The sequence below is a fragment of the Talpa europaea genome (assembly GCF_964194135.1).
Source record: "Talpa europaea genome assembly, chromosome: 1".
Classification (NCBI taxonomy): domain Eukaryota; kingdom Metazoa; phylum Chordata; class Mammalia; order Eulipotyphla; family Talpidae; genus Talpa; species Talpa europaea.
The window spans coordinates 124443317-124457048 of NC_140073.1; the positions used below are offsets into that span (position 1 = coordinate 124443317).

The following is a 13732-nucleotide window of genomic DNA, read 5'->3' on the forward strand; positions in this document are numbered from 1 at the left end:
TGATGATCTGGAATATTATCAAAAATTGGTTTTTAAAATCCCCATTCATATAAAGGACCTCTTGGCATATTTTACAAAAATCATTGTTGAATATATTATCCCTTCCATGTTTTCCAGGGACAATACATAAAAAGATCTATACTAATCATTTCCTTTAAAATTTAGCACTAGAGAAACTTTGTCTTTGAACTGATTATTTTCTATGAGATAATGAAAAGCTAAGCTCCATTTCAGCTGAGACCGAAGCCCAAGACAGTGGAGTGCGTACAGCAGGGACTTAGTAAATATTTGTGGAATGAATTGATTCAACCATGATTTCTCTTTTCACATTGGTTGCAAGGAAGCTTAGGGCTAAATACAGTAATTCTAATAGTCTGTTGTTGATATACTTATTTTTCTCAACAGTTCTGCTTTTATGTTTTCAATTTCTCTTTAAATGATTTCGTCGAATATATTGTAATTATAAGCCACTGCAAATGCTTTTGGAAATTGGTAAAGAATGTCATAAAAGAAAATACATTTTACTTTCTGGATGATAAAAGACAAAATAATTTAACTTTTTTTATTTAACAATTTATAAAATTAAGTAGATTGTACTGGAAAAATATGTAGCCTTTTTGGAAACAGGACCAGACTTTTAGACAGAAAGGCAACATAGCAAAAAAAATTCATGCATCAGATACAAAAAAACCAAAATAACTGAACTTCATTTTTTCATTACAAGAAATGAAGGCGATATGGGGGTGTGTGTGTGTGTGTGTACATGTGTTTTAAGAAAATGTTATGAATTTGAGGATGTAAAAAACATTATAAAACTTCCAAAAGGAAAATTTAATAATATAATATTTTGAAACAATGGAAATCCCTGAAAGCCCTAGCGTTGTGGCTTTATAAAATGTATTTTTTGCATCTTTCTGAAAGTGTAGAGAAAAACCTGAATCTAAGCCCAAGTCTTAGACTGATGAAAGAAGAAAACATTCACGACTGTTTGATTCCGGACCTATTAACGCCTTGGGTCTCATTAAATGACAGAGTGCAGAATAGAGACCCAAGTCAGATACAGCCAGCAAGAAATAAATAAAGCAGGCAGGGATGACCTGGTGAATTCTTTAGTGTCTTAGTGGCTATGACAGTTACATGCCTGCGAGGATCATGGGATTCATAGCTTTGTGCAACTTCGGTGACATTCTACCACGGACTGCAAGTTAATCTTGTCGGAGGCTTGGTTCCCTAAGTTATCATTCACTTATATTGTAAATTAGTCCCCGTGGGTCCTTAGTGGAGTCTCTTTTAAATGATATTTTAGATGAGGCACAGCATATCTTTTTTAAGATTAGGCTTTCTTCAAAGTATATTTCTATTTTTGTAATCAGAAAGGTATGTTCTTGAGTTAATAACTTTAAAGTAGGCTCAAAGGGAAAAGAGGGGAGGTGTTGTCAAATGTTTTGAACATGTAGCGTTAGCAAAATACAAGGGGATAGTTGAGGGTGTTAAGATTAGTATTTCCTTCTGCTGGGAGGGTCCAGGGATGTTTGTCTGGCAGGGAAATGACTCTGTCTTTAAATTACCGGGAGGACATAGCTGATTTCTAGACTGCGAGTCACACTGTTCCTGTCTTCCCTCCTTGGAGAGTTACAAGCTTGTAAAACAGAAATTAAATGGACAATGACACACTGAGTTGCTTGTGGTTCCTTTTCCTTCTCCCCATCCCCCAAAGTTTTTATTCCTAAATTCAGGAAAATGCAAATACACAATTGGGAGATAGAAAATGTAGAGGAGTATGACTATTACTTAAATAATGTTTAAAAATGGGCATACACTGTATTTTAATAAGATAGCTGATGAAGATAACAACATCTAAATTAAATTCAAGGGGAATTTAAAGTATGTAATCAACATTTAATTAGGAATTTCAAGCTTCAATTGACTATCTTCATTCTTATCTTTAAATAAGGATTTCAACAAACATGTGTTTTAAAACTTTACTTTTATCTTGGAAGTTGTTCTTTGAGGTTTACTAGATAAATCTGATGTCAAATTAGAAGGTTTGGACAACAATGAATGCCTTAATAAAAAATTTTCCTTTGCATATATTTAAAAACACATTCTCTTTCCTTCTCATGTTCACTGAACAGATAAGATTATGTAACTATCAATGGAAAGCACAGACACTAAAGAGTAGAGATCCTCTGTTTGAAAACAAACTCAACATGAATTTTTTTTGGAATAAAATTCAATACTCAAAACTCTGAAGAATGGACAAGCTATTAATATGCAATATGAATGATAGAGAGTGGCAGATTCCATTATTATACTTATTGGTACGATTTTATAAATGATATATATTTGCATATTGATGCTAATTAACTTGAAGAAGTTTTTTGTTTCAGACATAAAATTCTTAGGAAAGGTTTGCTTTTTTTATGAGTCCAATCATGGACAGTTTAATCCAAAAGGTATTCATAGATTTTACATTTTTGAAGATTTTTTTTCCCAAATGAGTTACTTGTATTGAAATGAGATTCTTATGAAATCTTCAAGTATTTTAGGATACAGTAAAATTAAATAATGGTACAGACTGGCTTATAACACCATCAAGATATAGTTATTATTTATAATAAAAATATGGAATTTAAGTTTGACTATTTAAAATTTTAAAAATATATATGTTAATCTCAGACATTGTTTTTTCATTATATCTTTTATTCATTTTAATATTTTTCTATAAATCAATATATCCCAAGGTGCAATTTTGGAAACACTAGTACTGTAAAATGTGCCACAAAATAAAATATTATTTATCAAATAAATTTGATAAAAGCTATGCATTCTGGGGAATTATTCATAATTACTTTAGGTATGATAATTGTTAAAAAAATTATTAACAAAAAATTAACAATTTTTTTAAAGGGTTGATCCTTTAGATGGGCATGCTAAAGTATTTATGAAAGAAATAATGCAATTTCTAAGCTATATTTATACAATTTTGAAAATGGGGGAGAAGGATAGAGGTGAGGAAGGGGCTAGGTTAACCATATATGCAAAATATTTATCTCGTTCAATTTCATTGAGATGTATATTGTATATAAATATAACATCAGAAGTATTATTAAAGGAAATACAATTTCAGAAATAATAAATCATAGTATATATTTTGAAAGATAAAAAGCAACTATTTATGAGGGAATGTTAATCAAAAATCTAGTTATAAATGCTTAACAACTAAATAAAAAGTTCTGTCTAAAAAGAAACAATTCATATCATTATCAACATCAATAAATAATTTAATTGTTATAATTTTTCTACATTTCTATAAAATTTGAGAATCTCTTAAAATCCCATTTACATTCCCATAAATTATTTCTGACTCTAGGAAATTTCAAGTAGGTAGAAATACTCCTCAAATAATATTCTATAATTGCTAAAGAAGATTTACATTCTTGCAATATAATTTTATATGTCAGAAGCCACATTCTGGTTTCTAAATAAATGAAAGAAATTTATTATTTTAAAAATTAATTATACATATAACTTTTAAGTTCTGCATCTATAGATTGTCTCTGTTACTATTTATAACTGTCCTTTCTTTCCAGATTTGTTAGGGATGAGCAAACTTTTTTATTGTTGACTTTTGTGAAAATTCAAACAAGAACATTTGCATTTATTACAATACACTGCCAAAAATTGCATTAATTTTCATTGATGCCCATTAATTTGATAAATGTTTTGTCATTTGTACCATTTACACTGTCAAAACAAGTTAATTATATCTTACTGACATTTTTGACAATAGCTCTAAGTCTGGTAGGAAAACTTCAACAAAAATTCACTGTTGACTATTGAAAGTTTGAACTAAGCAAGAGATGACTACTGTGTATCGGAAATCTTGCAAGGTCTAGGGAACAATGGTAAATGACTTTTCCCCAGAATACTTTCATAAAAGTACTCATATTTTATAGTAGAAAATATTATAATAATATGTACCTGCATAATCTGTTCTTGCATAATGCCCATCTTCAGATTTAGTAGTTGTAGTTGTGTTATCTGTGTTAAAAAATAATAATAAAGATTGATAAGCTGTTTCCTAAATATGTAATGTCAAACCTCTATTATCCTTCTAACAGTATCTTGCAACTAAGGAATTTTTAAAATTGATTATTTTTTTATTGTGGTAAGTCAGTTTAAAAACACTGTACATGAATCAGAGGTATGGAGTCACACCTCTTCACATTGTGTATTACCACACCACACCACACTCACCACCAAAGCACCCATAATCTTCCATCATGGTCCATTGGGCCTGCTCTCCCCTTTGCACCCACCCTCCCCACCCTGTACTCTTGCCCTCTGGTAGACTTAATTCTATAGTCAGATTTCTATTGTAGTTTTGTCTGTTACTTTGTTTTAGTTCTCTATAGTCTATATATGATTGAAGTCATTCAGCAGTTAATGAATTTTTGCAACTATAAATGACAACCTTTGTGTATTTTTATATAATGACAGATTTACATTATTAGTTTCTGAATAATAGAGTGATACCTGTTTGCTAAAGTTTGAGATAAGAAGAAGGTTCACAATTATGATTGAGGTAAGTTGAGTCAAAAAATAACAAGTCACAAACCAAGAAAATGTCTCTGAACAAGAAGCAAAATAGAAAATTTTAGTACACCTGCTTTTGAAAATGCACTCAAAATACTTCTTTTGGAGCAACACATAATAATGGTATGATTTGCTTTTAAATTCAAGGTTGTCTAATAAACCCTTAAATTCTTTACTAATAATGATTTTGATTTTGCTTCTTTTTCTTCTGCAAGGAGAATTTCCACAATCTTTTGAATATTGGCTTCTCTAGTTACCGCATTGTGAGGATACAGTCCCATTATATAGAAAAAGACATGGACTGTTTGAATGCTACAGTAGAATCTACTATCTTTGATAAATCAGAACTATCTTTCAGAAATGAAATAAATAGCTGCCTAATAAGGAGTTAACTTCACTTTTCATTTCTACACAGACTAAATATATTCTTTGAAATGAATTTTGGTATGAGCATTACCTTCACATCGACCCAACGACATGACTTCAATTTTCTCTTGTTTCTGACATGATGCTTCTTTGATTTGACATGCATTATCATAAGATTTCCCATCAGAAGCACAGAGGGGATTGAAGTTGGTTTGAGAACAGTCAATGTTGCACACACACCTGAAAGAGAAGAGAAATAAAAATATGTAACATCAATAGCGTTGTTACCACATTATAAATAAAATACAATGTGGAAGAATTGCTAGGTTGGCAAAATGCAAGTTGGCAAAATTGAATTGCATCCTTCTAGGGAGGTTCCTTCACTTTTCTACCTGAGATGAAAAGAAACACAGAACTAATCAAAACTAATTCAAAAGACTGAACAGTGGATAAAAATAAAAAAGGGAAAACTCAGAGAACAACCATCAGTTAATCTCTGCTACTAGGACTTTGAATACATGTGAGTACATTTCCATGCTGATGCTTGCAGAATTTGAATAAGCTGAGGTAACCATGAAACTCTGCTTTACAATTTCCTGAAATAAATTTCTTCTATGTTACTTCTTTTCTCAGGCTATTTGAATGGTGGAAGCTTGAGGAAAATGATTCAGAGGACATTTAAAAGAAAGTAAACAAGTAGATGATCTGGAATCAAATTTCTTCAGCATCCATGAGGATGCATGTAAAATGTGCTAAATAGTAATCTTCAGTGGTCCTTAACATTTAGGGGGTCATGAAATCCTTGAGAATCAAGTGAAAGGTATGATGTCTCCTCAAAAATCACAGATCCATAGAAAGATTATTTCCATAAAATTTCAGGTTTTTTTGTGAATTCCTTGAAGTCTATCCGGGGGACTTATTTCCCAGATTTATACTATTCTTTTCCTACTTCTAGTTTTAAATACTAAATATAAGCTGATTGCTAGTTATGATTTTAATATTTTTCTATGATATAAATAAAAATTTTGTGAATTAATGAAATTAGGTCGCCTAACCTAGAACATTTTAAAGCAAACTTCATGTGATTTTTTCCGTCCTATGCTTTATAATTCTCGGCATTTTACAATCTATTTCATTACTCAGAATACTGTGTTTTTTTTGTGTGTGCAAAATATGTTATTACCTTAGAATATAAGCTCATATTTAAAATTTTTATTAGCATTTACATTATTTTTCTAAATAGATTATATGCTTCTTCAAGTGGTGAGCCTGCCTCTTATGTGGATTACTTGGGGTTTGGTGTATAATACAATGATAACAAAAACAACCACCTTATGACATGCTGGGTTTTTAACATGCATTGCTCATGTGATCTTCACAACAGCTATTTTACAGACTAATGATATTAGATAAGGTCAAAGAGCTAGTAAATTGTGGAACAAAGACCACCTATTGATGTGCTAACATAAAATGAAACCGTTGTCTCTCACCACAGTCTGAGTATTAGAATCTCCAGGAGAACTTTTAAATTATTGATTTATAAGCAGGTTTTTGGGCCTCAGTAAATCTGGGGGCAGAAGCTAGGATTCTGTATTCCTAAGCAGTCAGCCTGGCAGCAGACCCACTTCCTGGGAATCACTGCTTGATCAGTTTGTTGATTGAGTGAGAGAAGTTTTGTCTTTACACCAGTGCTTCTCAGAGTGTAGTCCTTAGACCATCTGTATCAGAACTGCTTGGATCTCTATTAGAAATGGTGGGTAAAAATGTGCTAATTTTTTTGGTAAGAGATTTGCTTTGGGAAAACGTGATTATTTTTATGTTCACCTATTTAGGTACAAATAGCAAAGGTAGATGGTATCCATCTCTAAATGCTTAAATCATGAAGATTGGTGTTTTCTCCTTGGCTATGATGCTGTCATGTTACTGGAATGATGATGTGGTTATCTTGGCTGATTCTTGGCATCTGGAAAATCTGAGATTGGGACCTGCCTATTTGTTTCAATGAGCTTTTGTTTCTTCACAGTGAATTTGGAGACCACACTTTATAAATGAGGCTTGCTCTCCTTAACCATTTGTATCAAAGAGGGGAGGGGTTTGGCATTTTATATTTTGTAAAAGGTGGTTCTATTTACCTTCCAACCAGTTTAGACTTTGACTGTTGTTGTCTTAGACTCTAGGAGTTACTCCTTTGAAATATGCCAAAATAATTATCTGTCAGAATGGCAAGTCAACTCATCTGTTTATCTAGCAAATTATGTGAGACAGCAAGGTTCTCCAAGTATCTCCAAATTAAATCCAGTTATTAAATTAAATCAGTTATTTTCACCATATATAATCTTCACAAAAGGAAATGACTGACAGCTCAGAAGCCCACTTCATTACATAACAAGATAGTGGAATCAGAATAGGATGGGAAGAGAAAATTCGGTTGAGTTGAATTGATTAGATTCAATGTCTCAGTGAAAAATTTACTTAAGCCATATAGCACCAAATTAAACAATTGTTCAGTATATTTTATAATCTCCTCCTTTTCCTATTTAATATTTTTTTTCCAGTTTGACTGATCCGATCTTAGTCCCACAGATTTTTCTGTTGCTAAAATATTCTTTTCTTTCCATTTTAAGCATTGTTTGCTCAGGGTCTCCTTTCAAGGTTGGTTTCCCTCTTGGAAATTCCTGACTCTTGCTGCCTCAGATGAAATGTTTCAAGGAATGGCTAAGAAAAAAGTACAGACATTTGGCATTTCTATTCTCATCTCAAATGGAAGACCTAGATTCTTTGAGGTGAAAGTAAGATATAGTTTGCTACAAACTTCACAAGTGCAGAGATATTTATCCTTTTCTCAACTGTATAACACCATTACCCCTTCCTCTTTCCTTCCTCTTATGGCCTTGCATATATCAAATAAAGGCATGAGTATAATAAAAATATCATGCTTGTAAAGTTCAGCAATTATTGAAAGCTGTAAGTCTATTGAGAACAATTTTCTCTTTTTGAATAATTGCAGAAGCTCAAAAATGTGCTGAAATGGCTTGAAAACTCTATGTAGCCTTGAGAAAGGAAAACATTGTGACTGGCTTACCAAAGATCTACCATTTCTGTGTTTATGTAAGACCAATGAACTTTGGTTATATGATCATTATTTGCTATAATTTTGTATCTAAAGTTTAATAACCTTAATTAGTTAGAAAAATCATACTGGATTCCAGGAATGTTGTCTGAAATTCTAAGCTAATTTTGACCCCTACTGGTTGAGGATAAATTATCTTTGTGTTTCCTATCCCAATGCCTTACATATACTAAGCTTTCAATAACTATATATTTAATAGTTAAACAAATGAATAAATGACTAGGGCAACATGATTTTATGTTTTTTTTTTTTTTTTAAAGATTGATTTATTTATTTATAAAAGCACTGGGTACAGTCAGAAGTGCGGGAGTTTGAGAGAATTCACCAGAGCCAGAGCAGGGAGCAGAACAGGCAGACGGATGAAATACACTGCTGAGGGGAGCAGCGGGTGGCAGGAGAGGTCTGCGCGCCATGTGGGAACCTCACCCAGCAGCCGGGGATCGAACTGGCGCTGCAGAGGCTGCGGGCAGCTTTGTAAGCCAGCGCTCAACCGCTGTGCCACCGGGGAGGCCCAACATGATTTTATGTTCTTAAAGAAAAAGCAGCATTCATATAAATTATCATCACTATACTGCCATCAAAACAGACAAAGGAGAACTAAAAAACTTTCTTGGAAAATATTAACTATTCTTACTGAGATAAAATGAATATGCAACTGAACTTGAGGATAATAATGATAGTAACAATAAAACTAGTTTATATGACATAGGCTTTATATCCTACTACTTTTCTTTCATCTTCTCTCTCTATAAAGTAGTTACTGTTACCATTTCTATGTTGCAGATAAGAAAATTGGGTCTTGGAAAATGTTCATCGTTTATACAGGGAAGAACCTAATTTCAAATATAGACAGTCTGATGCCACAGCTTGCAGTTTTCTACATAATGTGCAGTACAAAAAAAAGGAAGATAGACCCAAATTCCTACTATTAACTAATTAAGGCATACTTTGGATGAATAGGACTTGGAGGAAAAAATGAGGTTAAGTCTATTCTTGGAATATTTATCATTTTATTATGTTTAATCAAAATGGCTCTTAGTCTATGTCTTCCCGAACAAGTGATGCAGGATTTTTAGCACCATAGGGGTATATCAGTTAATGTTAGCTTTAAGATATTCTGAACTAATAGTTGGTCTTAGAATGAGTAACTAATTGGATATGTATTAAATAATTCTGACTATTCAAGGCAGAGATTGTTCTGAATATTTTATACTTAAGCAAACTCTAAGTAAAGTTGGTTCCACATGAAAACACACGTATACACAGCATGCACCCTGACACTGAAATTATAAAATTGGAAAAATTTAACAATAAATCTTTCCAAGCATCTGTTTCAAATTAAAGAGTCTGGAATTTTGGGAAGTTTATATTCATGGGGCTGAGTAATTTTGTATGTTTATATGAGTGAATGAATTTGTGTGCATGTATGTAGAGCATGAAATCTGGTAGCATTGACTGCATTGCTAATGAGACTATTTACTAGTTTATATTTTTACTTTTCTGCAACCTTCTCAAAGGCAAGATACCTTTTTTGACCTTTGAATTCCTGGTACCTAGCATAGTTCATCTTAGCAGCTCTTCAATAAATGACTGAATGAATTACGGAGAGAATGCTGGAAAGGAGTGGAAAGGAGTTAAAGTCAGTGAGCCGGGCATGAATACGGAGGTAAGAACTGCTGATCGGGGCATATAAACTCTCACTAACTTCCTGCCACTGGGCACATGAAGTCTCTACAGAAAGAGAAGGCTGTGAAGAACTAATGTTCACCTTTCTCCTCTTATTTGAATCTACTCTGAAAAAGGAAACAGAGCAGGAACCCTTACTCGCTTTAATGGCATCAAGTTCAATTGTGCAAAGATATTTTCAATAGCCTGGTTTCTCCTTAGACTTTGTGGTACCTGAGTGCAGTTTTTAGGAACCCATATAATTTGAACTTGGTAGCAACTTGTCACTTTATTGCTATTTCAAACCATAGAAAAATATAAGGTTCTGATGAAAAGGTGACAGAATTATCATATAGTGTAATGGTGAAATTGCAGGTCACTCTGTACTTTAGCAGCTTATGTAAATTAATCCAGGGTTTTTCTTTCCACAAAAATGAAAGGCGGACATTTTTAAAAACAGAAACTATCCTTTCTTCACTGCTTTTGGCAAATAATTACATTATTATTCATTCTGAAAGGAGTAACTAGTTAATTATAGCATGTCACAAGTATTTTACATGAGCCAAGAATTTGTAAGGCTGAGGACTGCATGGATGCCTTTAATTTTTTTTTTTTTGTATTTTCTTTTCTTTTCTTCTTTTTTTCAACCTATCTCAGTCTTCTGACATTTTGACATTACGATTACATAGATCTCTTTTCTTCTAGGCTACAAAGAAAAAGAGCCAGCCCTACTTGAAAATAATAATTTCAGGGGTCGCTATATAGAAATACTACCCTCTGAAAATCCTTCAAAGAAAATTAGTATTGACTGAAAACCTTAGCTCTCTGAATTTTAAGAAAGAAATGAAACATTCAATAATTTTAAAAGACCACTTGATGGAATGAAGAATGTAAATTATGGGCTGTAAGAGGTGGTGTCCAAGACAATGTTCTTACATTGACAATTACCTCATGAATATTTTGGGGGATGTGACATTAATTTAGTACCCTGCCTTTTTGAAATGGCTCTTACCAGAATGTTCAGCAATGAGTTAAATAAGCCTTCGTCCTGTATTTAGGAATGCCTCTAGTCCACCCGTGTCAGGATGCAATGCTGCCAGGTAGCAAATTACTTATTCATGTGTCTGGTTTGTGACTGCTCCTTAATTTCACTAGATTATGTTCTATCTATTAACCACGCCTGTCACTCCTTCCTCTCTCAGGGTCCTTGCCTCAGTGTCCATTCCAAATTTTGAGTATATGATATTTCTGATCAGTTTTAAAGCACCCAGAAGCACTGCAACGAAGTTGGCTTTCTGGGAGTTTTTGGACCTTGACTGGCTTGTTTCCCTTGAGTCTGTCTATCTCTGGGGTTACCGTGCAGAAACCTTCTGCCTGATCAGTAAATGAGGTCAGAGCCACTGTCTGTGCTTTCTGTCAGAACGTAATGAATGAGCTGCATTATATTAATAACAGTAAAACACAGTGTGTACCTTTCATTCAAGACTCTTGTTATACTCTATTTGTTCATTAACTCTCACATCACTCCTTTTGATGAAACTTTATTATAAGTATTTTATCTTTAAAGAAAATACAATTCCAGGAATGACGATGAGTCTTTGGAGGAGGGGGTAAAATGAGATACAAGATGTAAAAATGAATTGAAAACTTAGACCCTGCAGACAAAGTGTGGCTAAGCATCCAATGAAAGAAAAAACTTTTAAGTCCATCTATTGCTACTGAATTAACACATATGAGCTTAGTATTATTACTATTATTATTTACTTTATGAAGGACAATCCTTTCAGTTTTGATATCTAGGAGGAAGAACTACCTTCCCCAGACACATTATCCAGTACTACACTGAGGTTTTCCAAGGAGACCAAGTTTATACTGTACATAGGAAAACTTAATAGCAATCAATATATCTCTTTTATAAAGAGGCAAAGCATAGAAGTCGGCCTATTAGATGGAAAAGTCTTGGTAATATTGGGACTCACTGATTGGAAAAAGCCAAGAACAAATAGCCAATCAATGGGTGTCTGAACAAAGGAAATTGAGAAATCCCTTCTTCGGATGGTATACGACTTTTGCAAAGAATCCCATTTTGAGCAGGAGAAACAATTGTTGGGGAAGAGACTGATGGTCATACATTGAAATAATATCTAATATAATAAAGGTAGATGGGGATATGTGACTAGATCTGTGTCTAATTGAAGCTTGATGATTTACTAGCTGAATAGCATTGAACTAGTTACTAAATTCCCCTGAGCCTGAGAAATGGAGATGCAAACTCAGGACTGCAGGGATTAGATGGAATAGTGCACATAAACTGCTTAAAGAAGCTTTTGAGAAGTTACAATTACCCAGTAGATATTGGTCATCATTGACTTTTGACTTAGTGGTTGTCAATTCTGGATGTGCATCAAAACCTTTCAAATATATTTCAAAAACCCATTTGATTGGGTCCCAACACAGAGATTCTTACCTAGCAGGTCTGGTGTGAAGGCTAGGTAAGAGTAATTGCAAAAATGCTGCAGGTGATATTCCTGTGCAGCTGTGGTGCATTGTAATTATAATAGATACTCTTTCTAATTCTCTAAAACTGCTTAAGAGATCTTCCAAATTTAGTGTGTGTAAGATTCACCATAAGAAATTTTGATGCCATAGATCTGGAGTAGGACTCAGAAATCATATGTTAAGCAAGTTTCTTACTTGTGTCTTTTTGAGGCAGATTGCATGCATAGCTTATTGAGAAATCTTAACTATGGCTCTAGTCACACCTCTCTCCCTCCCTTTCATTTCATTATGAGGGATTTAATATTCATAACGTACATGATTCATTGACATGCATTAAAGGACAGATTATATGCTATAGGTGTGTGGGGTCAGGTGACAGGGACAAGTGAATAAATGCACTGATTCCAAAACATCAGCGATAGATCATTCAGCAGAACTGATTCACCAAGTAATGAAATAAAGTGGGAAAAAGGAGATGAGACAGTAGACAGGATTCCTTGTGACAGGCTGTTAATTAGCTCAAACATCCACATGACTCCCAAGTTTAATACTCATGAAATAGGGAGGAAAAAAAGTGATAACTGAAATATCTCAAAAGATGGGTAGGATTTAAAAGAATTGTGGTAGAGTGAATCCCATGGGGCAATGTGCAGAGGCAGACAGCACACCGGGTGCTGGGGACCAAGAATAGATCAGTTTGATTGGAATGGACTCTACGTGTCAAAAGTGGTGGAATACACCACTCTAGACAGATTATAAAGGGACTCAATTCCATCCCAAGAAGTGACCTTTATCTTCTAAGCAATAGGGAGTCCCGAAAGCTTTTTGAGCACAGGGTGATGAGAAGGTCAACATGATGAAAGGGGTGCTTTAGAAAGATTACACTTGCAGTGGAGTGCAGGCAGAGGGACTAGTCGCCAGGTCATCTCTGTAAACTAGAGGGACTAGCAAGGAAAGCCCTGGAGAGAGGCATTCACTCTAAGGAAGAAAAGGAAGAATCAATAAGGCTTAGTGGCTAGATACTTAAGGCATATTACAGACAAGTACTAAGCAAGAATGTCACCACCATGCCCTTCCTGCTCTACCCTTTCCTGCTTTGTTCCTGATCTGCCTTGTGTTCCAAATCGGAAACTTATTAGAAGAACAGGCAGGCTAAGGGAGGTAGCTATGTGTGTAGGACTCAGGACAGAGAGTTTTCTTTCTTTGCTATTGGGACAGGGAAAACAGTGGTCTACATGATGGTTATATGTAAGCACCCTTAATTGTAGTTGAAGGAGAATGACTTCTTGTGTTAGTGTCTATTCTAGGGCTGATTTAAAGCTACTGCTGCAAAACCACAGTGGCAGCAGATAGTTATTCAAGCCCACTGCCTTAGAGTGCAAACAAGTCTCCCTCTAAAACAGCGAGTGCTCCCACACCCGTCTCCAGTATATATAATAGGGTTGATGGAGGCTACAACTTACGGACAATTTC

General features: G+C 34.1%; 1 protein-coding gene across 1 annotated transcript in view; it reads right to left on the reverse strand.

The window, feature by feature from the left end:
- TMEFF2 (transmembrane protein with EGF like and two follistatin like domains 2) overlaps positions 1-13732 on the reverse strand; it is a gene marked incomplete at both ends in the record, with an annotated part of 232698 nt that overhangs the window by 43555 nt on the left and 175411 nt on the right. Inside the window, 2 exons of the mRNA XM_084255730.1 lie at positions 3985-4044; positions 5057-5205. Coding sequence (XP_084111856.1) covers positions 3985-4044; positions 5057-5205 — 209 coding nt within the window. The remainder of the gene's footprint in view (positions 1-3984; positions 4045-5056; positions 5206-13732) is intronic.